Source organism: Miscanthus floridulus, chromosome 9 (genome assembly GCF_019320115.1).
Source record: "Miscanthus floridulus cultivar M001 chromosome 9, ASM1932011v1, whole genome shotgun sequence".
Lineage (NCBI taxonomy): Eukaryota > Viridiplantae > Streptophyta > Magnoliopsida > Poales > Poaceae > Miscanthus > Miscanthus floridulus.
The window spans coordinates 108,200,438-108,226,820 of NC_089588.1; the positions used below are offsets into that span (position 1 = coordinate 108,200,438).

Sequence of the window (26,383 nt, forward strand, 5' to 3'; positions counted from 1 at the left end):
CTGGACGGCACGGACGTACCAAACTCATGGCACATCGACAAGCTTAGACGTTTCTATGCTTAACTACTGAGATATGTACTCTACTTGTATTTTTGATTTACTTTACTAAAGCAACTATGATTTCTCCGACCACTCTAATGTGTCACTCCGAATTTTATGGTTATTCTAACTTAAGCCAGTGCAAGCCGACCACCACTCCTTCTACGGTTTTCGGAGCAGGCCCTGTCCCCGGTTCCTCCCAACACGTGCACAGGATCCGCTCTCTACGTTGCGGGTGATCGGCAGGTCCCCCCTAGTTTGACTTGTCTGCGTCCACGTGTGCACAGGTCATAGTACCTCACACTCCGACCACATGCCAGACTAGGGCCGCACAAACTTTTTAGGATGACGTGTCGAGCAAAACGGTACAACTAAACAGAACGTTAACACGTTTCCACTTAGTTACACCAACAAAAAATTTCAAGCTTAAGTGCGTTTTGTATAAAACAAACAAGCTTATAATGATATACAGTTACGTTATTACAAGCTTGCCTGAAGAGGCTCAAGTTTACAATAACACAACTATCTCCTCCTTCTACAGCTCTAAGCCTATTACATTGGCTGGTCGGGGCGCATGGCATTTACTGCTCGCCGCCTCTGGTACCCTACTCGAGTCTCGGAGACTCTCGAGCTAGTTAAGCTGAAGGGGATGGCCCCGGCGGTGCCTGGCTGGTTGAGACCGCAAGCTTCGTTGGTTGGCTTGCAGCTGATGGCATTTCCAGCTGGCTTGTCGATGGCATACCCTGCACAGGTGTTGTCCCACCTCCGCACAGGTTAATATCACCAATTATCCTCGACGACAAGTCTAGCTGGGCCGTCCGAAGCTCTTCGGCCTTGTCTGGGTCTATCTCCTTCGGGTACCCAGCCTCCAAGCGTTTGAGATCGATCAGGGGGTAGTGAGCACGCACCATGCTTAGCACATGGGCACCCGTGTATTCACCCGCCTCCTTCACGAATTCTTGGAACCATCCCCATGCTTGCTTGCATCTCTCGACCAGTCCGAGCTGGGGCGTCCTTAGCTCTTCCTCTGTGAGCGCCGGGTCGATAAGGTCGAGGACAGGCACAATACCAGTTGCCATTTCTTGGCACCGCTTGTTCCACGTGTCCCGCTCCTCAGTGGCCCTAAGGCATTGTGCTTTCCAGTCGTCACGCTCCTTGATCACTGCCTCCAGGTGCCTCTTGGCATTGACTTTCAAAACTGAAAATAGTACAAGACATCAAACGTGACGACACGACAAGGCAAGGTGGGCAATAGAATGAGGAAGGTGGTCTGGAGTGCTTACTTTTTAGGTCATCTTTCATTCTGGTAGTGTGGTCTTGGAGTTCCGACTGGCTGCGTGCCAGTTTCTCGTTGTCCTCCTTCAGGCGACCACATTCTGCAAGCACACGGCTTTTCTCCCCCTGGAGGCGGGTCACTTCAGCTTCTAAACCTGCATTACAGCTGTTACTGCCAAGAACACAATAACACAAGTCTCGCACTTGCTATGATATGGTGAAAACTTACTTGTTCTCTCCCGCTCTTTGTTTTTAAGCTGGCCGACCAGGTTCTCGTTCTATGCTTCTCGGTCTGTCCTCTCCTGGTCGGCGGCTTCAAGCTGGCGCCATAGGCGTTCCACTTCAGCCGTCAGCTCCTTATTGGTCGTCGTGATTCCTTCTATCTGGTCGAAGCACCTTTTTCGGTATCTCGCAGTTTTCATCAAGTCCTGCATACAGACAAGCTACGTCAGATAGTTCGACTACACAACAGGGTCAAGGACTCAGGCCAAATATACCTGGACTTCCGTCACCAGACGCTTGGCCGCCCGTTCGACTCTTAAGGTCTCTTCGACCTCTGGGATTTCCTCGTGCATGACCCATTCGTCGTTCCGATAGCGCGACACATATACATGTTGTCGCCTATCTTGGGGATGGCCCAGGACTTCTTCCACTTCTTCCTCTTCAGCCTCCTGTTCGGGAGGCGGCACTGGTCTGGAGTTCGCAGACTCCACGACCACCAGGGCTTTCCCACGAGCCGTTGCGTCGGCAAACATGTTCTGGGCAACTTCTGGCTGCTGCCCCTCGGCTAGATCCAGCTCCTTTGGCACCGTGGTATCCGCCTCAGCAGGGTTAGTGCTTGGAGCACTTGTATTCTGCTCGGTTGTCTTCTTGACCAGCTGCTCGGGGACTGGCCTCTGGTCGTCCGCCTGCTGAGGCCCAGGCGGAGTTCCTGCCATGGGCTCCTCCACGCTTGGTCGCTTGGCAGTTTGTCCCGCCGTTGTTGGTGAGGACGTTCCGCACCCAGCTAGCTGGTCGGGGCTTTCGGTGGACGCCGATCTAATGCATTCAGAGACAAATTCAGAAGATAATAGCATCCAATGCAAAATGCAAGCGGCCATAAAAAATATAGATACTTACAGTTTCGACTTGCGGAAGGATGTGGCGAAGGAACGTCTCCTCGACCGCCCCTGCTCTGTTTGCTCAGCAGTTTCCACTGGGACTTTTGGGATCTCCGGTACGGGCGTCGGAGTATGATGCGGCATGTTTCCTTCGTCTGTCCTCTGTGTTGCAGTAGTCGATGCTGTGACCACTGCTGGCCCAGAGGAGCCACCCTGCTCCGTCGGTCCCACCTGCCTTCTCCTCTTTCGGGGGACGAGCCGGAAGATGTCTGCATCCTCTGCTTCGTCGTCCGACAGGGGGAAGATGGCTTGACGTCGTTTGCTGGCAGCCGGACGCTTGCCAGCGGCTCTGGTCGAGGCATCCTCTACGGTCTTGAGTACCGCCCAGTGAACATCGTCAGTCCTGGCGCTGGTCTGGGCGGCTGGGCCGGTAGCCTGCGGCCATTCTACACCGGGGGGAGGCGACACGAACACTTCTGCCCGGTCACGGCCATTACACTGAAACACAAAAAGAAGGAAAAAACAGTTATTCTCTTGATACAACATGACACTACAGTTAAAAGGAGGCGTCATTTACCTTTGGGGGAGGTCGAGCCAGCTTGAAGGCGTGCTCGATGGCGTTCAGCGCAGCATAATTGGGATCGGCCAGGTTGAACAGCTCTCCAATCCTGGCCTTGATCTCAGTCTTGTCGAGCGGCTCTTTCCTGGTCCTTGTCGGATCCGCGCCCCCTTGGTACTCGAAGCCAGGATGAATCCTTTTCTGGCATGGCTGAATTCGTCGGCTAATGAAGTTGCCGACCACGCTCGGGCCATCAAGCTTTCCCCACGGGATCATCCCAAGCAGTTCGGCGATCTGTTCCAAGTTCTCGGGCTTTTCCGACCAGCTATTTTTCTTCTCTGGTATTAGCCCCACATCACATAGAGTGATGGTGTTCGGCTCTTCACGGATGTAGAACCACTTCTTGTACCACTCGTCCAATGAGGTGTTCCAGGGGCAGTGCAGGTATTGGGCCTTCATGCCGTCACGCAGGTTCAGGTAGACGCCCCCGGCGATCTTCGAGCCACCGCTCCCTTTTTTCCGAAGACAGAACAGGTGGCGAAAGAGGTCGAAATGGGGCTGGAAGCCACCATACGCCTCGCAGAGGTGGATGAAGGTAGAGACAAGAAGAATCGAGTTGGGATGCAGATTGCAAATCCCAATCTCGTAGTACAAGCAGAGACCCTGAAGGAAAGGGTGCACTGGAATCCCAAAACCCCGTTTGAAGAAATCTTCGAAAACTACGATCTCACCTGGTTGTGGATCGGGGAAGCTTTCTCCTTCCGGTGCGCGCCATCCAGCGAGGGCCTTGTTGTGGAGCACCCCCATGGCGACGAGGTCTTCGATGGTTTGCTCGTTGCTCCGAGACTTCCACCACTCCTTCGCCATGATTCCGCCTTTCTTCTGGGCGTCCCTCCTCGCCATTACTCTGTCCTTTCTAGGGGGGTGGATGCGGTGGCAAGGGGATTTGGCGATGTTTATCGGAGGAATAGGGTTTGGCAAGAGGAAGACGAAGGTGGCGGCGGCGAATGACGATGGGGAACGGTGACAGTAACTTGCCAGATCTATATTATAAATAACAAAGAGAACCGTCGTTTTGTCTGCCCGAGTTTCTTGGGAGACGTGCGCACGCGCGGCGGACGGTTATTCACACCACCTCGAGATCTGCGCCAATAAACGCGCTCCTTCATTAACAGTGTACGCACCTCTTCGTTGATGGTGTAAGAGGGCCCCACACTGACACACCTTAATACAGGTGTCAACCGACTGTTTGCCAGAAAAAAATAAGAAGACAGAATGATGTACTATACCTATTTGCTTTTTTGACCAGACGTGTCAGACTGGACTTGGCAGAAAATAGAGAAAAATAAATACACCAAATAATAGTACAAAGCAGCGCACGTGACCGCGGATTTGCCCTGACCACTACTGTGCTCGGGCACTGCCCAGACCACTACTGTAGTTGGGCATTGCCCAGACCACTTTTTTGTGCTCGGGCACTTACCAGACCACTTTTGTGCTCGGGGACTGCCCAGACCATTCTCTCTCTCGGGGACAACTCCGACCACGGTGACTTTTCCGACCACGGCCGTGCCCGGGGACTGCTCCGACCATTACCATACTCAGGAGTTGCTATGACCACCGCTGTGCTCAGGGACGCTTCCGACCACTTCTTGGAGTTTTGCTCTCCTCGGCTACATGTGATTTGTACTCACATACAGTTGAGAGACATTTATTTGGACCTTGCTACAAGGCTCATACTTCGCCTTTCCAGCAAGCTCGGGGACTACATCGGTACGATGCACCTGCCGGTGTATCTTGTTTTGCCTGTACGGCAATTTGATTCTTAACTTCAGCGGAATTTCTTTCTAGACCCTGGCACTACGTGCCTACGTCACCTACTACCAGGCTCGGGGACTAAGTGGGCACACTTCACCTTGCGGTGAATGTGTTTGTTTAAATCGACCCCTGTGTTTTCAATGATTGTAAGGATTATTAACATGCTCGGGGACTGCCCCGACCACTGCTTGAATAATGGTTCTCCTTGGCTACATGTGATTTATACTCACATACAGTTGAGAGACATTTATTTGGACCTTGCTACAAGGCTCATACTTCGCCTTCCAGCAAGCTCGGGGACTACATCGGTACGATGCACCTGCCGGTGCATCTCGTATCGCCTATACGACGATTGGGTTCTCAACTTAACTGGGAATTCTTTTTAGACCCTGGCACCACGTGCCTACGTCACCTACTACCAGGCTCGGGGACTAAGTGGGCACACTTCACCTTGCGGTGAATGCGCTTGTTTTTCGACCACTACGCCTCTGATTATCAAAGATGCTACGCTTCAAGACGCACTTACATTTCTTTTCAGAAATACAAGTGGGCACACTTCCCAGGACGGAAATCCTTTTCTTTTTTCTTAAGAGCACCATACATTCTTCGGACAACCTACTTCTCCGGTGATGACGGTGGTCGGAGGCGTCAAGGATTCAAGCCTCACTTATCGGAGAAGGTTAAAATGGCATGTCGCAGCATAATACATGATGCTCGGGGACTAGCTGTGGGGGTATAACCCCTATACCCTTACGGCTAAGCTTGGACCGGCCCGGATCGATGGGTTCGGTCCACCCGAAAGACAACGTGCAGCCCGGTTAACCTGATCGGAGTCCCGCACAAGGAATCAAGACGGATTTGGCGACCGAGCAGGATCCTGGTCGGTTAGAATAGGAATCCTTATCCGGCCACATATGGCAATTGTAACTGACTAGGATTAGTTTCCAGATCTGTAACCTTGCCCCCCGGACTATATAAGGCGGGCAGGGGACCCCTCTAAAAAATATCTCTCATTGATAGACAGCAATACAAATCAGACGCAGGACGTAGGTATTACGCCTTCTTGGCGGCCGAACCTGGATAAAAACCTCGTGTCTGTCTTGCGTCACCGTCTTGTTTGGGGCTTGCGCATCTGTCTGCCGATAATCTACTACCTTGGGCATACCCCTAGGTAGACTGCCGACCATATTCCGTCGACAATGATGGCATGATCAGTAAGCATGGGAGGGATCGCAACACAATGCGCTCCATGACTCGTCAAGCCCTAAGCCCTAGGCCCCGCCGTGTCGGACACCACGAGCGATGAAGGCCATGATCTATGGTGTGGACACTTGGTATTCGCATCAAGGCTGCTCCCAGCCACTGAAAATTTTGTACCTGATCATCAATAAGTCCTTTCCGTACCTAGAGATTGTGATACGCTCTAACAAGTGCACGTCAAGGCGACACTCTAATGACGCGTGTGCCCCCAAGGGACCTGTGTCGATCGGCATGTGCTTGATGACATGGCTCTCTGCGGGGGCTAAACCATGGCATACTATGCGTCAACGCTCACCGGCAAAATCATCACGACCTATAGAAAAGAGAACGGCACCAGGCGCACTGTTGTCGGAGCGCTCCTACAACACTAATGTCACAAAAACAGAGCCACACCTAGCTAGACTATGTGGGTCGATCCTTAGGCAAGGCCATGACCACGGCATTCAAATGCACAAGATCAATAGTCGACGCACGAAAGAAAAAGAAACACGGGACACAAGCTGAAGGGTTGCATTCATCGAAGGTCACTAGGTACAACCAAAGGCCCCTAACCACCTCCGCGGAGGATATCATCCATGTTTACAGTGGCCACAATGGCGGCAGCAGTAGCAGTGAAGCCACTAACCAGCTCCGCTCACTCCGCCTGGCTGTCATGATCCAGAAACCCAGGCGCCACCTGACGGAAGTCCCAGCCGGTGTGAAGCTATAGGGAGGCGAGAGCGATGCTGGCCCCCTATCCGATTCCGGCCACCACCGCACATTCGCGGTCCTCCATCAGAAGAACCTATCGAAGGCAGGCCTCCTTCGTCTCACGGTGGGAAGCCGCCAGCTGCTCCTCCAATGCTAGCAACATGAAGGCGAGAAGGTCAGGGACGATGAACAATGAATGGGACAACAAGACATAGAAGCATCCATACCCATGATGCGGGCCTAGGCGTCGGTGGCCGCTGCCTGCGCGGCAGTGGTCTCCCTCTCCAAGGCCTCAAGGGCCACCCAGATGGCCTCAAGACAGCGCTCTAGCTGGCTCACCTCATGGGTGGTGTTAGAGAAGCGCTAGCGAGCCTCATCTGCCTCGCGAACGAGCTCGTGGAACTCACACCGATCATCCAAGAAAGATGACGACAAGCTCGACCCCCCAGTGGGTGGGGTCATGGCACAAGCAGCGTCGACAGCCCCCACGGCCACATCATGGAAGGCATCCCTGCAGGCCACACAGGATCAACATGGGTTGGACCCTCAAACTCGAGAATCATCCAAATGCACTTACCTTTGATCAAGCAGGCAAGGACGGATAAGTGGCGGCTCCCCACCGGTGCCAGACGACCCTCCCAACAACCACTTGCCGTGACTCATCCTCACCGGTTGGGAGGTAACTCTAGATGAGCAAGAGCAGAGACAGGGAAGTGGAGGAGCAGGCGACTCAAGTTGAATGCATCCTCGCAGTTCCGCTCCAAGTGTATTTGTAACCACTAAGGGCAGTCAAAGCACACGCGCGCACGATTACATTTAGTAACCCCTTGGAAACCCCGCAGAGTAGGTGAAGCGATCGGAAGGGAGGCAGAATGATGGTCGCCCAAATGATGGCATGAATCAAGTAAGCTGCGCACACCCCCACTTTCCCTCTGTCATTTCAATTTATGTGTCCGCACTTCGCAGCGCACGACCATTCGCGAGCAATCGCCATCACGCCATGATGTGACTAGGGAGGCCGACTGCCCCCTGGGGATCGTGTTCTGAGTGGCCCACCGCAATCATGACCCCACATCTTACTTAGGAAACTCACTCTTGGGCCAGCCCTTAGAAGGGCTCGAGGCCACAAAAGCGACAGGGGCAGGGAGGAGATGGGCCCCCACGGCTCTAATCGGTGGTGCGGAGCCACATGACCATCTCTTCATGTTTTGGAGTCATCCGCTTCGAAGTCCCCCTAGTTGACCCCCTCTGGGGGAGGCATCTTGCCCTCTGGTCGCTGTAGAGGCGGTGGGGGACCAACAGGATTGACGACTGACGATTTATGGGACATCTCATGTGAGGCACAGCCAAACTCCACGTCGATAGGGGAGGATATCGGGTCTCACTTGAATTACCCATAGACCCCGACGAGGCGCACCGCTCTGACCACGTGGTTATGGTGGACATGCCTCTCCCTGCGTGGGGCGAAAACAAACCCGCCTTCAACAAGGCAACATGACCTCTCGGGGTCAGCAAGGACATCAGGCAAAGACAGAGTAGGGTCCCCGTGACCCCAAAGGAAGCTAGGGCCAAGCCACGGCTAACTCCTCCCTACGTCCCAGGTCTTAGACCTAAAGCATCCTCTAGAGACCCATAAATCGTCAGGGGCTCATGACCTCTCTAGAGAGATCAATGGAGCAAAAGGCCGGGGTGACACGCAATGCAAAGCCCAAAACATGATCACGGCTCAATCACATGGAAAAAGCAAAAGGGTCCAAGACCTATGAGCCGATGCATGACCGCAAGAAACCTCGCGACTGCGCAGAAAGAGGTCGGGGGAATGATCCCCTAAACATCGGGACAAAATAGCCTCTCCAAATGAGCTGGGGCCAAAGGGACAACCCCGAAGCCATGGCTCAGGGGCTCACGGTGTAGACTGCCCGGCGACCACGGCGCGCAACCCCGGCGGCTCCCTGATGCCCCCATCCCTCCGACGGCTCCCTGGCACGGCCCCCTGGTAGCCCCAGCGGCTCCCCAACGCCCCACACGCCCCCCCCGCCCCTCCCGACGCCCCCTGGGAGATGGAGGCTCAAGGCTCACGGGCTCTGGTCAAGACCCAATGGGGCGCACGAGTGCACCCATTGGGTGTAGCTTCCTAGCCCCTAACCGATTAGGAGAACCGGTCAAGGGGTTAAATATGCTATCATGGTGCTAATCCATGGGTTTTCATGATCCCTAGTGTTAGATATTCATCACTCCGCATACCCTGGGATTGAGAAACACACTCCACTCACTTGCTTTTCTAGAGATTGCATTTGTGTGAGATTGGAGAGTTTCTTGTGCCTTGCATTGAGAATTGCATCTAGTGGTACTTGGTGAATCATTCTAGCAATGGAGTTATTGTTACTCTTGGTGGTTGCCACCACCTAGACGGCTTAGAGCTATGGTAGATCGTTGAAGCACTACTTGGTGATTATGCAGAGGCTCTGATCGGTGGCATTGTGAGGGGATTTGTGCTCATCCCTGCAGAAGTACAAGAAGAGCAACTCTAGTATAATCAAGGAGGATTGAAGTGGTTCTTGGTGACATGCCGGCTTCTGCACAAGTGTCCAAGTTGGGGGACGAGCTAGTGTACTTGCGAGGCTTGTGAAGCGATAGTCTAAAGGACTCATCTCAACGGGGATTAAGTTGCTAGCAAGCAACCTAACCATAGGATAAAAATCATTGTGTCTCTTGTCCTCGGTGGTTTGTTCACTACTACACTTGCATTTACTTTACATGCGTTTGCTTGTTGTAGCTTTTGTAGTAGTAGCTCTTATCTAGTGAGTAGAGTAGTTTAGTTGCTTGACTTGTGTAGCTCACTAGTTGTAGTAGTTAAGCTTGCTACTAGAATTGTGTGAAGAATAAGAAGAGGAGGAGAGGAAGGAGGAGGAGGAGTCCACCATGCTGGAGGAGCCAGCCAACGACGAGCTTCCCCACCACAACCATGCCCTCAACCTCGCCGAAGTCAGAGATGGAAGCCCCAAGCTTCATTTTCTTCCTCATGTTCATGGTGGTGTCTCGAGGTCGATCTCCTTCCCTAAGCCTTCCTAGTGCAAGCTGCTGCACATGGAGCATACCCACAGTATGGTGAGTCACCCCAAGCCATCTCCCCCTCCATCCCCTCTAAATCAGCCTTCACACAAAGCTTCAAGTTCACTGGCCAGCTTGGTTTTCCTATATTAGCAGGAAACAACCAAATTTTGGTGCGAACACTTGCTTGCCACCTCCCGCTGCCAGAGGGTTGTTCAAGCACTGGGAAAAGCACAAGTATAGTGGCATGGGCACAAAGTACAAGTCTAATAAGTGTTGGCGGAAGCCAAAATCTCTCCCACACTTGTCTACTGGCGTTGTGGCTGCCTCGCAACTGGCACCCAGCCACCGCCGCTTCAACCATTTGGTTGTGCAAAAGACCTTGGAGTGGTGCACTGCTCTCAAGGGAACAAAGATATTGTGCAGGCTTGCAGTAGTGCAACATAGGCTACACAGTCTAGCTGCTCCTTCCCTAAATACTGCCTGGCATGCAGCCCCACCTTTGTGACTTGTGAGTAGCATCTACTTCCACTCCCATTGCAAGGTGCTCAACATGTCCCGCAAGAAGCATCCATTGTGACGTTTTTGGCCATGAGATAGGGGCATAAAAAACAAAAATAAAAAAAGTATAGTCATTGGCAGGTGGACCTCAAATGTCAAAAGGCCATTGGTAGGTGGACCCCATATATCAAAGAGACTTTAAGGTGGAGGTACCATGAGTATACTGTTGGAGGAGGTGACAAAAACATGAGACATGTTTGATAGAAGACAAGGGATTTGTTCGAGATCCTTTAATCGAAAGGGTGCACAATCTTGTGGTTGTGAAAAAAATGTACCGACTCAGTGGACAAGTGTTATTAGCTACTTGGATACAAAAATTGTATTAGAGCCCTGAATTAATATTGTTCTTTAGTATTATAGATACTAGATGATACCCCGCGTGTTGCTGCGGGAATTTTGTAGCATTGACTTGAAGAGGATTGATGGAGTGAGATATAGTAAAATTGTGGAAGAATACATATTATTTTTATTAGAGCCTTCTATGCATCAACATTTATTGTGAATTCATCAGTATATTTCATTCACTTATGATGTTTGTCGTCTGGTGTGGAAGTGGAAAAATGCAGTTGTAGAATGTAGCCACAATGGTTAAAACACAATAAAATAAAATAGCATTCTGAAAATAATCGTTGTACATGATATCTGGATTTATATGTTTTTTGTATGCAAGGATGGGACATTGAAGTAGAGGAAAGGGGGAAAAAGACATGGAGACTCAATCTGAACAATTTTTGTTGCTTCACCATAGTGTCAAATTCTAAATCATATCTTTTGAGGCATATTCTCAATGATATTAGGCAGAGAGAAACTTCATTCACTACCAACGAACTGGAGAAGAAGTACATATATACATTTTTTTACTGCAGTAGATAAGTGTTAAAACATAGTCGTGCTTGAGAAGGTAAACTAAGTCTGCAATATGAGACATTCATACCATGCTCGAACAACGTAGTGCATGCCCCTTCAACTTCTATGTAGCGTAGATGCGCCGCCCACGTACCGGGATCAGTGCTCCAGAGCTCCCGCAGTTAGTTCGCCAGTGTTCTTCCGTTTTGCTGATGGATGGATCGCTAGTGGCCTGTTCTTTATGCCGTGCGACTGATGATCTGCAGCAGATTTTTGATGTGGCTGATGGATGGATCGGCAGGAAGTATTGGCGATGTATTTTTAGTTTGGTTTCATTGGCCTATTGTTGATCGATTCCTATTTAGGTATAGACGATTAAAAAAAATTAAACATATGTAAAGTAAAAATCAGTGGCAATATACTTGACTTAAGAATCACCAATAAAAGTCCTTTTACAAATCGGAGGTTCACAAGGAAATTAGCAAACTTGGAGGTTCACAAGGGATATTAGCAAGCTTGTAGACTAAAATGAACCATCTTATTGCCAGCCTAGTTCATGTGTCAGCCCGTAATTTATGAGTAGGGCATCTGAACAGCGCATGCCATTTTTATAGCATTCAACTCCTCCACTATGTCGTGCATCTTCATTCTTTGTCTTGGTGAGTCATTGCAACATGCTAAAGCAACTCTAAATATTGGATAAACGAGAATATCTAGGATAGCTTGGGTGTCTGTGTTTCTACTGTATGATGCAGTAACATCAAGTATCTCTAGTAGATTAATAGGATAAGCCATCTTAACAAAGCTGACAAGATTTGGCACGCCATCGGTGAAACTGTCAGTTGGCCTTCTTCCAGTAAACATTTCCAAAGCAGATCCCCATAGCTATATGTATCACCATCATGGAGACTTCAGATCCTGATCCATACTCTGCCATACACAGAAAAGGGATTTTCTTATTATTTTTATGGCGACATTATAATAGATCACATAAAAATTAATATTATCAGTTTATCAGATAAATAATCTTCAGAACAGCAACATATTCAGTATGCGTCAACAACAGTTTAATTACTAACCTGGGGGGACATATCCAATTGTGCCTTTGACTGCAAATGAGCTGCCTTCAGTTTCAGGACTGTTTTTCTTGCCTGCTTCAGACGACATTATCTTTGCTAAACCGAAGTCTGTAACATGTCCAACCAAATCATCATCTAGAAGTATGTTGCTTGGTTTAATGTCACAATGAACTATCCTTGGATCAATATGATCGTGAAGATATTCCAATGCCTCTGCAACGTCAAGAGCAATGTTGAGTCTTTGTCATCAAACTTAGATTTCTTCTGATCTTGCTATTTGTCATTTTGTCTGGATGCAGCCAGTCATCTAAACTCCCATTGCAAATATATTCTAGGACAAGTGCCTTGAATTCATTACCATTATGGTCGAAGCCACTGCACACGGTGATCACCTTCACCAATTTCCGGTGGTGGATCCTCTTTAGAGCATTACACTCAGCTAAAAAGCTTCTACTGACTCTTTGTTGGCCAAGATCAAGAACCTTGATTGCTACGGTAGCTAAATTCTCACCAAAAGTTAAATTTCCAAAGTACACTTTGCCAGAGCTTCCAGAACCAATCAAATTTGCTGGAGAGAATGATCCTGTTGCTTTATGTAGCTCGGCATAGGATATTCTCTCATGCTCCTCATTAAAGAATAGGTACTCATGATGAACAAAAGTTGATGTGGTCCTTCTCTTAATAAAGCAATAAGCAGTTACGGAGCATACACAAAAGATGAATAATCCAATAGCTCCAAAGATAAATATGTGCAATCGATGCGGTGAAGCCTTGTGAGAAGGTATAGATGGGCATGAATGGAGTTGCAAGAATGGAGGACCACCACATAGCATGGTGTTACCTGTGACCGACAATATAGTGGAATTAGAAAAGACACCTGCATCTGGCACAGGACCAGATAGGTTATTGAAGGACAGGTTTAGATAGCTTAGAGATCTAATGCCCTCTAGAAATTTGGGTATGGGTCCTGTTAAGTTATTGCTCGAGAGATCCAATTTTTCAAGCACTCCCAGAGTATTCAACCCTTTTGGGATTTGCTCTTGCAGTAGATTTCCTTGTAAGTATAGGAATCGCAGTTGGACACAACCCTCAATAGCCTCTGGGATTTCACCATCTAGCTTATTCATTGAGAGGTCCATTGTGCCGAGGCTCTTCAAGTGCCCAATCTGTGTTGGAATTGCCCCACTTAGAGCATTTCTGGAAAGGTTAAGAAGTATGGTCAGGGAAGGAATACTAAATATCTCCAGTGGGATTTGGCCCGTCAACAGGTTACAAGAAAGATCCATGGATTCAATATTCGATAATTTTCCAAGGCTTGGCGGAATGCTGTTGTTCAGAAAGTTATTAGATAGAGAAAGATGAACCAGTACTGTAACATTGCCTATTGATTGTGGAATCTGCCCTTCAAATCCATTATGACTCAGATCAAGACTCTCGAGACTAGAAAGCTTGCCAATATCTATAGGTAAGGTGCCTGTAAATAGGTTATCCTCAAGGGTAAGCTTTGTAAGGTTTCGGAACATCCCTACCCAAGATATGGTCCCGGCTATGTGATTTGTGCCAATTGTAAGCCACTCGAGTTTTCGAGATAGGTTGGCGATACTAACCGGCATAACACCTGAAAAGTTGTTTTGTTCGAGGTCTATTCTTATCAAGTTGCTACAGTTGGTTAAGGATGTGATAAACTCCCAATCCGTAGGCTTTGTGGTTTGTAGTTCATTGTAGCCTACCGAAAAAAACTTCAATTTACCATGAATACCAATGTCCCGTGGGATCAAACTATGATATCGGTTTCCACGAAGAATCAGATATTGGAGTTCAGATGCATTTGATAAGGAGGCTGGTATTGGACCCTCAAAGTAATTGTAATATGTGGCCAAAACATGTAGCTTGGGAAGCTTAAAGCCAATATCAAGTGGCAGTGATCCTGTAAGCTGGTTCATGGTCAAGACCTATGGTAGTGATGGACGAAATATTGAAGAGTGATGGAGGAACAGGGCCGTCAAGCTTGTTATTCATTACATCAAACCTCAGGAGGTTACTTAACCTACATAAATCTGCAGGGATGTTGCCACTGAAGTTGTTATTCACAAGATACAAATCAGTCAATGATGTTAGGTTGCTCAACCAGCTAGGGATTTGGCCCTGAAAGGAGTTTCCCCCAATTCTAAGGAACATTAGCGTTGTGACATTAAATAGTGTCGTGGGAATTTCACCAGTCAGATTGTTGTAGTTGACATTGAAAATTTTGAGCTTTGATAGGTGACCCAGAGGAGTAGGGACAGAACCAGACAAGTGGTTACTGCTCAAATTCATAGTACGAAGTCTTCTGCAATTGCCAAGGCTGGAGGGAATATCACCTACCAGGTTATTGGACGACAGATCAATGAAGTGGATGTATGTGAGGTTGCCGATGTCTTGAGAGATGGTGCCTCCAAGGCCATAGCCATGCAGATCTATGGCAGTGACATGGCCAGGGTGGCGACGGTCGCCGCAGGTCACGCCAGTCCATTTGCAGAAATTAGGAACTGGTTTGCTGGTGTCGTTGCTTGCTGCATCCCATGACGACAGTGCATCACTTGTTATGTGGGATTTGAGGGATAAGAGCGCCAAGAGATCATGGTGGCTAGGGTTAGGAGATGGAGAGGTGGATGTAACAAAGAGGATATTGGTGATAAGAGTGAGCATGGAGATCTGCCATGTACATAGGCTGGGAATCATCTTATGGATCTTCATTCTTCAGCAAGGTGATGGTTGTATTGTGGTTTGTCTGCACTTTGCCGTGGCTGCCTGGTGCGCCTTCCATCTCTGGGGGTGGAAGTCGTTAAATAAGGCATGAATATCTGCAGTAGTAGCCCAATCATCAACAGGAACCTGGTCAAAATTTTAAATGATTACTACATTTTTTCTATTCAAATGACTGAAAATATTTTATCTTTGAAAAGTATTATAGATAGCATCTCTGTCTGGGAAATAAATGTGGGACAACCATCAATGTGACATGCAAGAAAAGGATGGCACATGACATGACCAAACGTTGGACTATTCAAATGACACAGCTATAGATAGAAATCGCACTGTAGTGAAGTATGAAAGCTTGACAGCAGCAATAATTCAGTAGTAGATAAGAAAAGAGTGTCAGGTCCAAATCATTATGGACATTTCTACACATGAATTTTGTTATTCCTCTGTGTGGTCTGTGATTTGTAATTTTTCTTTCAGGTTGGTTCCACACCGACTAGGAATACTTTGCCATCAGTGTTGGGCTAGTAATAATAAACCTAGTTCAGTTCAGCACGGGTGAAGTACTTTGTGTCTTTGATTCAGTAGGAGCTATTAAAGGTGATTTTTCCTTCAAGTTTTTTAGTAAAGATACTCAAAAGGTGCCTCATATTTGATATTCATCAAGAGAAACAATATATAATAGAGTAATAAAATGATAACTTGGCACAAAACAGCCTCTCAGAAAAATAAGAGAGTACATAAAGACCAATCCTCTACTCGTCTTATTCCTTCGTTCGTTTAGCGCATGCTAGAGATTGAGCTCACACTAACAGATAGCAAGGGAAAGGGATACCCTGCAAACACCTTCCCCATACAAAACTTTGAAGACCACAAATAAGCTACCTGTTGCTGGCAGTAAGATCTAGTATCCATTAAAAGAACATTATCTGAAGAAACTCTCCTAAGGAACGTAGACTTACAATCCTTTACCACCAGAATATTGGGGCCGCTTGTTAGACACTTTAAGGAAGCACAAACATATACATGTTAGTTGGGCAGGCAGATCATGCTAGAGAGAGGCACACCCTCGTGAGGCAAGATTTTTACCGTTGGTCCCTGTACCGAATCAGTGGTGAAAGCAAGGATATTTTTCATCAATGGTTTTTCTCCAGAACCGACCATGAAAATGATTTTCATTGCCAATTTTATTACGAATGGGTGGTGATATGTTATCAGTTACCACCTATGGTTTTAATAAAACCGGCGGTGAAAATATCATCGGCGAAAACTATTTTGTAGTAGTGAATAGAAGCTAAACTCTTTTGTGGAGACGGGACCTACTAAAGCATTAATTTGAATTCAACACCAAAATTTGAATTACGCCTGACAATGACCATTAATTTCTCACCTGCGTGCCATTGGTAGACAAGGAGATGGGCTTTACAGCTTTAGTCGTCGAAAGATGCAGCGATGGAGATGTGGTATTCAACCAGGACGGGTTAGAGTTCACTGGACCTTAGCTTTAGCGAGATATCACTCCATATGATTTCGACAGGAAAGAAAAAAAAACCATCACTTTCCATCAGGAATTCAATGGCAGAGAAAAAAGATGTCATATAGAAATAATATGTTCATGTGGTCCATCAGTCGCCCCTATCAGAAAGTGAATGAAAGCCATGTTTGTACGACCGTGTAGTTAGCTGGATCCACTTTGAGAAGATGTGTTTGTGTGGCGACCATAGAAAGTTGGGTATAGAGTATAGATTTAAAGCCAATTACTTGACTACAGTAGTGAAATGAGTTAGCTCTGCAAGCTATGAAAACCATTCATAAGGTGGCGTGGCTGAGGCCAGCGTCACCGTGCATTTTTGGGACATCATACTAATGATTACAATATATAGCATTCATTCCTAGTTAACAAAGCTCTCTCGAGCTTCATACGAATAAAAAAGCATGTACTAATCGACAAAAATAATTGTACTTTAAAGAAATATGAATGTGACCGACTAGGCTCTAAGCAAATTTAGAATCGCAGACTGAGCATATAACTCAAACCACCCATCAATCTACTATCCACCTATAGGGAAAGCTGGATGCGGTTCCACTTCCACCTATTCTCTTGTATATGAAGTGAGATTGTGGAAGTCCACAAAAACTCTATCGTCCTCCTGCAAAACAAGCTGATGAACAATGAATCTAAAGCATCTCACATGTCACCGAAGTCCACTAACTGTCCTCTGCCATCCGCCAACCAACCACCAAGTAGCACTTGACCAGCAATGACTGATACAGCTGACCAGATGATTGTGAGCCACACTTGAGATTCTTCCCACAAAGCCCGAACAAACTAGAACATCCCTGTGCACACTCAAAACACCGCCGGGAGAAGACAATTGTGGGCAATATCAATGGTCTTCCAAACGGACACCTCCAAGGAGGAAACAACATCCAAGGATGTCATGGATCGATTGAATGGTGCAGGGTTTTCACCCAGGAGATCCACACCCTGGCAGGATGTGCAATGAAGAAGAGCAGGGGCCAAAAGTGATACCTCAAGCAAAAGGAGTGGCACCCATAGGCATCACAACCGTACCCTCAACAGAAACAAAATCACTTCTAGACAGTGGTGGACCCAAGGCCCAGCGACCCTGGGCGCCTGCTTGGGCTCCGGCACCGGCACATGCTTAGTCCTTCATCGCAGCATTCTTAGTCGGAAGCTTCAAATCACATGACCTAATCAGTGTCTTAAGTCTCGCCCGGGCTTCATTTCAGTCCTGGGTCTGCTACTACTGCCAGCTACTATAGGAAGTGTCGGGTAGTCCATGTGCATCACACACAAAACATCTCATACTTCGTAGACTCTCGGTATCATGGTATGTATCTTGGATATGTGTAAATAAAGTAGCAACACCACACAATATAACGACATCCATTAATATCATTGATCTAAATGACTGAAAGGGGTACACGGATTCAAGCATACATATTGTTAAATGCAAAAACAACATGAAAGATAACTTGTGCCACGTGCTAAGCACAAGACATGGGATGCAACGAGTGACTCTAAGATAGGACCCTAAGAGCAACATGCAAAATGCAATGAAAACATATAAGATCTAGCCATGCACTATGGGATGAGTTTCCCTACTGTGCCGATGGGAGCCCTGAACAGGCACCCAGATTGTAAGGGTGCATCATTTCACACCCACTGCTACTAGGCTCACTGCTACAACCTGCGAAGGGACTGTAGTTTGGGGCTAGGTTGGCAAGTCTCCAGTTCTGCTGCAAGGGACGGTGTTCCTCTAGTACTGCCATGCTTTGCATCTCATTGTAGGTGTAGCAAGAAGCTTGTGTCTGCAATGAGGATGACGCTGGCAGCATCACCTGCGGCAATGGCTGTGGGAGGACTCGCTCCCCGACCACAAGCTGCTGGAGCCGTGCTTTGATTTTTCTCATCTTCATCTCCACCGTATCCCTAAGTCTAAGGAGCTCGTCTTTGTCAGTGCCAACGAGGCCCGGGCGTCCTCCATACATGATATCATGGAGGAGGTCCAAGGTCTCACGCTCGCGATTTTCAAGGTCCAACTTGCTTACCTGCTCATGGAGCTTCAAGGAGCGACTGTGGAGGAACTCCTCTTGGTTCTTTGTCTTCTTGAGGCTACTGACATCTAGCGTGCTGTTGAATTTCATGAGGAGTTCCTTGGCCTCTTCATCAGAGGGCCACACCTTTGGCTGAGCCTCGCCCTGGCCATACATCACTACACACAACTTGATGCCACAGAGTGTGGTGAGCTCACTAGCCTTTTTCTCCAGGCCCTGGGAGCGTCTCTTATACATCGCACGCCGAGTAGCATTGTTGGAGATCCACTGGAGATTCACCTTCTTGCGTGCCATAGCACCCTAGCAATATCCTAGCTCAGCAACTACTAGTAGGATTATATAAACATAAGGAATGGTTGCTTTGGTGTTGAAATGAAATGAGGAGAGGGGCAGTTTATATATGTTTCAAGGAGGACTCTAGAGCAACTTATAGAGGCAAGGAATGACCTACTCATACCATGATTTATGGATAGCATTAACTCACTGCCAAATAAAGTGTGCATATATATTTTTCGTACTTATAGCTAAGGATTTTTCCTTCATAAATTAATGCATCAACCACAAGAAAACATTCCTTATACGTCATGAGCATTGTGTGATAGGTTAGACAATGGTCAAATTGTGTTTAATTACATTAATTATAAATTTCCTAATCGTAACATTATATTATGGCAAGAATTTATTACTACACAAATATAATGATGATGCCTAAGTAACTGTCGAAACATATTTCTTACTTCTTAAATGCATTCGATCACAAGAAAAGCATTCCAGACGTACACCATGAGGATTGTTGATAGGCTAGATAGTGCTCAAATATCATTTAATTGCTGCTAAAGAACCACAGGGAATAACCTGATAGCATTTAATCATGATGTCGAGGAAAAGGCTCACTCCAGCAGGATGCATCACAAAACATATGTTTTGCAACCAAGCAAAGAAATGGTTTTTCATCATAAAAAATGGAAAACTCACCAATATAATGATCCATTTTTCTCAAACATATCTCTTTAATTTGCCTTTTATATATTGCTATTAGCGTAATTCTCTCTACCAAGCCAATGTGATTAGAGACATATCTCATACCCGACCCCAACCCTACCACATAAGAGCCACAAACTACTACTGAAAAGCTTTTTAGAGGTGTCTAGGAAGCCTCTATAGAGGTGGCTGCCGCAACAATTTCTAGAGGCAGCTCGGAACAAGAGCTCTCTCTAAAAATGGATTTGTCTACAAATAATTTTTTTTCAGAAGCGGATGTTGTTCCTAACCGCCTTTAGAAAACAATTTCTAAAGTCGGCTGTGTTTTACAACTGCCTCTACAAATCTTTAGCGCCAGTATTCAAAGTTCAGATTTCAAATAATAATTACACATTTAAATTGTCGTGTGTATATATATGCCCATTTCACATGTGCGTATATACATTAATTAAATTGCACCAATTTCAATGCCTCTGCAAGAAAACATAGTTTAGAATGAATGTTTCGAAGAACAATAACGTGCTTGTGCTGCCGACTTATTACATGGCCAGATGACGACCTATTAGTTACTTACATTTTTATGGTGTCTCGAATATCGCCAAGTGACCTTCATGTACCCTTAGACATAATATCCACAATCTACAGTCCTGGTACGTTGCTTGTCGCATTGCTCCGATGAAGCATGTTTTGCATATTACATTAAAATATACCATGTAATTCCGCAGAAACACTATCCAACAGCCCAAACTGGCCGTTGGACATAGGGTCGGTAAAAATACTGAAATACCATTGGACTATCAGTCGGTATATATATTTTATTTTTTCGTCCGAGGGTTGGTCAATATTTTTGTTTTGGTTTACCGTTAGACGGTCGGTCGGTAAATCGTGTTAACTGGGTCCGCCGGTCGGTCGGCACATTGGATTGGCCCTGCGCGCCCTTGCTTAACCCGATTTGCGCCTAAAGTTTAGAGGGCCAGCAGAGTTGCCGCCGCTCTCTACTTCAATTGGCGCCTAAAATTTAGCGGACCCCACCTGTCTGATCAGATTTGGGAAAACCCTATTGCCTCTCCAATTTTTCCTCCCCGCCGTCACACTCTCCTGTCCAAATCGTTTCCCTGCTTTCCTGCCCGCAAGCGCGACCCGCGACGGCTTCCCGGCGGCTCCCTAGCCCGGCCTCCCAGCGCCCCGGTGCACCCCACCCCCGGTGGCTCCTGGCACCCCACGCGTAGCCCCCCGGCGGCTCCCCGGCTCCCCACGCTTTCCCCCGACGGCTCCACGGTGACTCACGCGTGCCCCCGGTGGCTCCCCGGCGACCACGGCGCGCAACCCCGACGGCTCCCTGACGCCCCCATCCCCCCGATGGCTCCCCGGTAGCCCCAGCGGCTCCCCAATGCCCCCACACGCCCCCCCACGCTCGACGCCCCAGTGAGCAGGCCCCCACGCGGCCCTCCGGCGACCCTCCAGCTCACATGGCCCCTAGTGCCCAGGGCGACCTTTCTCTGCTTCAACAAGCATCTCCTCCCGTGATTCGCGACTCCTTTCCCAAGCCCCCATCCACGTATACAGGCATCAACCACATATCAATAAGTCGACGACCTTGCTCTCTTGTTTTTTTGTTCTCTGTAGCTCCAGATTCAGAGAATTCCCCTGTGCTGAGAATATATTTTTGTTGTGTTGATGTAGTGTCTGATGCTTTGGAGTCCCTTTTTGTAACAGTTCGGACTTCTCAATAAAATCTGAAAACGACAACACCTTACAGGAAGGAGTAGGAGCTGCAAGGTGTGATTGTGGTGAAGCCAAGAGTCAAGATGTGGGAGGTGTCGTACTGCTGGAACCAGGAGTCAAGATCTAGTGTCCTGACAAGCAGAGTCATTGTTGTGTGGTGGGCAGGAGCTAGGAAGAAGTCATCGTGTGTGTGGATTTAAAGCAAGAGGACCAGGTGATGCTCTCCCCCCTCTAGTCTGTATGCATTATTTTAAGAAGCATTATTTTGTGGTACACCAAATTTCATAGATGGATTATATAATTTGGACAGCTTTTTGTTCTCGCCCTTGTAACAGTGATGGATAAATCTTGGATTGATGAATGCTAGGTAAAAAATAATAGCTTCACAAATACTGAAAGTGGTATATGTAGCTATGTAAAATGGCTTTTAACATAAAGGTTTCATGTAGGTACGACAAGACATATTTGCAAGGAGTGAACAATTTCTTAGCTTTTGCATTTAGTAACTCAGCTGTTGGTAGAAAGATATTATGCCCATGTAGAAAGTGTGTCAACTCTTTTTGGAAAGAGGCTAGTGAGGTCCGTGAACATTTGATATGTGATGGGTTTCTAAAAGGGTATAGAACATGGAATTTACATTGAGAACCTACCCCTTGTGTGAATCATGGAGACTTTGATGGTGATGATGTTGAGGTTGTGGACGAGTCCAATGAACATGATGACATATCTGATTTGCTTAGAGGCTTAGCTGCTGGCTTAGATGATAGGGGAGATTATGAGAAAATAGTTCTGTTCCAGATCCTTGTGAGGAGCTAGATTGCCATTCAGAAGTTAGTCGCAGAAAACAGCAAAGAATTGTACCCTACTTGGAAGAAATATACAGAACTTCGATTTATTATTAGATTACTCCACATCAAACTCCTTGGAGGATGGTCTGAGAAATCTTTCAACCTGCTACTAGATCTACTTAATGATGCGTTCCCTAAGGGTTCAGCACTAACTAAAACCTTTCATGAGGCTAAGAAATTGGTGAAAACCATAGAAATTAGGGTATATTAGTATTCAATGCCTGTGAAAATAATTGCATTCTCTATTGTAGGGGAACATAGATTTGGATTCATGTCTAAAGTGTAAGGTTTCATGGTGGAAATCAGTAAGGAAGTCTCTAGATGGGAAACATATATATAAGGTTCCTAAGTGTAACAGAACCGTCCAATTTATAAGAGCATAAGTACAATAGCAATCACCGAAGCGATCAAACCATCATACTTGAGCCCATATATACCCGGTAGTCCGATGAAATCACGAAGGATCTCAAATTAACCAACATACAAACCAAGATCGTACATGATTCAACATAACAAGTCACATGTTACATCACAGTTCACAAATAGTTCACAAGTATCTCACATACATCGGAGTTCACATAGTTATTACAAACCAAGTTCAAATAGCAGGAGCCAAAGTAGTTTGACATCAACATCACATTTAGTTCAAATACATACCAGTACCACTGGTCATTTCCAGCAAAAGCAGAACATAGAGGTTAACTTAGGAGTACCATGTCCTATGATTTAGTCCTCATCCACGGCAGGATGCAAGGCAGTTCTTACAAGTACCCATGATACATCATATCATCTACAACAAGAGGGAATAAACCCTGAGTACGAGAATGTACTCAGCTAGACTTACTCGTCGTAAACTAGAAATAATATGACACAAAGGAGTATGCAAGGCTTTATCGGTGGAGTTAGCTTAACAACATTTTGCATAAAAGCTTAAGTAACATAACTTGGAGATTTAGTACCTTTAGCATAAATTTGAATACCTATTCAATTAAGCATCTCTAGATTAGCACCTGTACTAGAGCAATCACTTGATTAAGCTAACAAGCATTAGTAACCATATTCAGTGTATTAATTTGAGCATCATCATAACAGTCAAGTTCCATCAATTAATGCTACGTTGCCGCTGCTCAGTCAAGTTCTCACTATCCGGGAGAGACGGCGACTCGAATCGATTCCAACCAGCTAGGGAGTTATTCCTAACACAAACCCATACTTCCCCCATTGGGGTCGCGTCGGGTCACCTTTGGTACAATTCAGGTACAGTCACGGGTCTGATCAGCGCCGCACCCTCAGGGATACTACAGTCTGCTAGGAAGTTTAGGCTTGGCCTGCCCTTAGACTCATGCCACTAGCTCCCCACACATCCTTACTTCCTCCAGTGTGAGCACTTTCACTTACCAGGTCCCGACCTGAGTTGAGCTACTCGGCTTCACGGTCGGAATGACTTATCCGGCCAACTAAGTGCTAGGCATGCGTTCAACATGACATGAGGATGTACAGCGAATTGGTCCTTAACCGACACAGACGGGGATAAATAGGCATCAATACCTCCATGCCTTGTTGCTTCTCTATCACAATCCCGTCTGGTCCCCTTTTTATTCATCAACACATGATTATTTCCATGATAGCAAGTATAGTCAACCATGATCAGATATCTACCAATATCTTGCAGGTGACAGGAAATCACCCAGCTTCTACGGAACTAAGCATGGCTAAGCATATATTCCATCCTGGACCTACAAAGGATTCAAGATATATTTGTCTGGATAAGGAAAATATATGTAGCAAGTGTTTCCAATCAACTCCTATATCCTAATGCATCAAACATAAAGGACACAAGTGATATTTGTAAAAACATAGGAGGCTTATAATGCTCTGGGGCTTGCCTTTCATAAACAAGGAAGGTTGGTGGTTAGGACACTCAGGAAGATCTTCCACGTTGACTCCTCCTTCCGCCTAAACCTCCTACTCCTGGGCTGCCTGTTGCTCCTCCTGATGCTCGAGTTTCGAACTCGAGTAGAGTCACTCCTTCCCGGGAACCTATTGCATGCATATGCACAAATGAGTATCATGAATGCATAAGAAATGAGATGATATGATAAATTGTATACGCATGAGCATGATTATTCGCAAGATGTATGATAAGTTTAACATTCGTTGACGAAGTAGATGTATAACTTTCTTCTAGTTGATCTTTACTGAGTAGGTGCATATCTCTTCTATAGTACAAGAAACATACACTCACCAAGTTCTAGTAGCCTAAGGTAAAGTTGCTCATCATTAGTAAGAGGCTTAGAACCAGCAGCTAAAAACTAATCTCAATTAGCCTACGCATCTACACAAGCATCACATAAGACAAACAATTACAATTTGACTTAGTCATTTCTTGGACTACAAACAACAGCTATTTATTTTGGCCATATCTGGAGTTCTACTCAACTAAATACTATGATCTTGGACTTTCTGGAAAGCTTATAAAACTTCCTACAACTTTCTTATAGTCATCTCAAGATGATTCAACGTCAAACAAAGCAATTTCCCAGATCTGTCCAGAAATTCTAGAGAATCAGCATTTTTGGAGACCAATTTCTAACAGCTATAACTCTCAAACCATTTAGCCTATTGCCATAAAAATTTGACACAGGCAAGATAAGTAAGTTACCTACAACTTTGTTATTAACAAGATTCACAGCAAACATCATTTTACCCATGCAATTTACTTAACAACAGAAACTGTCCAAAATAGTCACTAAAATTGAATTATAGAGCAATTAATATTTCACTACATATAAGCAATCAAATTTGGGCACAACCAATGGTACTAACAGTTCATAGACATCATATACACTTTAGAAAACATAATGGTCAAGCCCAAATAAATTATTTTAAATGCCTTATTAATTTATTTGGACACTAAGGTGAAATAAGAAAAATATACCAAAAGTGCACAGTAAATTCTGAGAAAATTACAGTAGCATACATATGACCCCAAAAGTCTACTGTACAAATTTTATGCCATTTGGATAGTATAGCCATCTCTACAAAAATGACAATTTGCATAGGCTTATTTTAGCAAAAATAGTTTAGCCTAGTGAAAAGTGTCAAACAACAGATTTCATATTTTTATTCCTTTCATCCTAGCACCATAACACTATGTAAAAATTTGCATGATTATAAGTTATGTATTTTTAGTCTAATGAATTTCATGAGAAATCACCATTTATTTAGGGTTAAATAGAAAGACCCTATTCAAAATAGATTTACTGCGGGTTTATCATTTTTACTAGCTAGATCATGTTAATACAAACTCAACAAAATTGGAATCATATTTTTATCACTTCCCTAGCTCAAGATATGCGTTTTATAAGATTGAAAACAATTTAAAAGAACTTATCTAGCTCAATTTAATTCTCCCAGAAAAACATCCCAAACAGTGGATTTCATATTTTTATCAAATGGTACACTTCATGATATGAATCTAACAAATTTTGGTTCACCCAAATTGGATACTCCTATCTCCAGATATGAATTTTTGAAACATGTATTCAAATCTGTGAAAAAAATAAGAAAATCAAAGAACACACAGATTGGCAGATGGGGCCGTGGTCAACGGGGCCCACTTGTCAGTGAAATAGAGGAACGGGACAGAGATTGATTGGCGATAGCTCACCATCGGTGATGTCACCGGCGATGAGGTTACCATCGTCGTGTTCCCCACCCTCTCGCGCACCTAATGGTACCCTCGCTTGGCTCGACGGATCACCGAAGTTACCTCGCCGGCAAGCATGGCGGCCCGGCGGCGGTGCGCGGTGGCAGACTCGTCGTCTCTGGCGAGGACACGACCAAGTAATCATGGCTATGACTTCCACGGACTCTAGAGGAGCTCTCGGGTTGTGTCTAAGCCACGGTGGAGCGGCGGTGAGGTCTGGCCACGTGCGCGGAGCTGGGCGGCGCCCAGTGCACGGCGGCAGCGCTTGCCATTCTGGCGAGGGGGCTATCGGTGACCTGCCTCCATCATAGGCTATGGATCTAGAGCTCAATGCGACTCGGTAACGAGCACCAGAGTGGGCTAAGGGTGACCGGTTGGGGTTGGCCGTGGCGAGCTTGAGCTCATGGCCGTGGCGGGCATGCACGGTGCGGTCGCACGTTCCCGCGCAGTGGCGGCAGTAGTGGTTAAATGGACGGTGGCTCTAGTTTCTAGGACCTACAATGAAGACTAGAAGAGGG

General features: G+C 46.3%; 1 protein-coding gene, 1 long non-coding RNA gene and 1 pseudogene across 2 annotated transcripts; all 3 read right to left on the minus strand.

Moving 5' to 3' along the window:
* Positions 1-607: 607 nt before the first annotated feature.
* On the minus strand, positions 608-2,094 carry LOC136482585 (uncharacterized). Its single transcript, XR_010765129.1, has 4 exons — positions 1,812-2,094; positions 1,544-1,742; positions 1,323-1,469; positions 608-1,237 (listed from the first exon to the last, which is right to left on the minus strand). It is a non-coding gene; the product is annotated as an uncharacterized lncRNA (long non-coding RNA).
* Positions 2,095-11,635: 9,541 nt separating this feature from the next.
* On the minus strand, positions 11,636-15,070 carry LOC136484092 (probable LRR receptor-like serine/threonine-protein kinase At3g47570; annotated as a pseudogene).
* A 2,989-nt stretch (positions 15,071-18,059) lies between these two features.
* On the minus strand, positions 18,060-18,896 carry LOC136482586 (MADS-box transcription factor PHERES 2-like). Its single transcript, XM_066479808.1, has one exon. The coding sequence runs from the start codon at positions 18,894-18,896 to the stop codon at positions 18,147-18,149; it is 750 nt and encodes a 249-aa protein (XP_066335905.1). The 3' UTR covers positions 18,060-18,146.
* Positions 18,897-26,383: the final 7,487 nt, after the last annotated feature.

Excerpts from the sequence above, each read along its gene's own strand:
- LOC136482586 (XM_066479808.1), bottom strand. The coding sequence starts at position 18,896 with ATGGCACGCAAGAAGGTGAATCTCCAGTGGATCTCCAACAATGCTACT.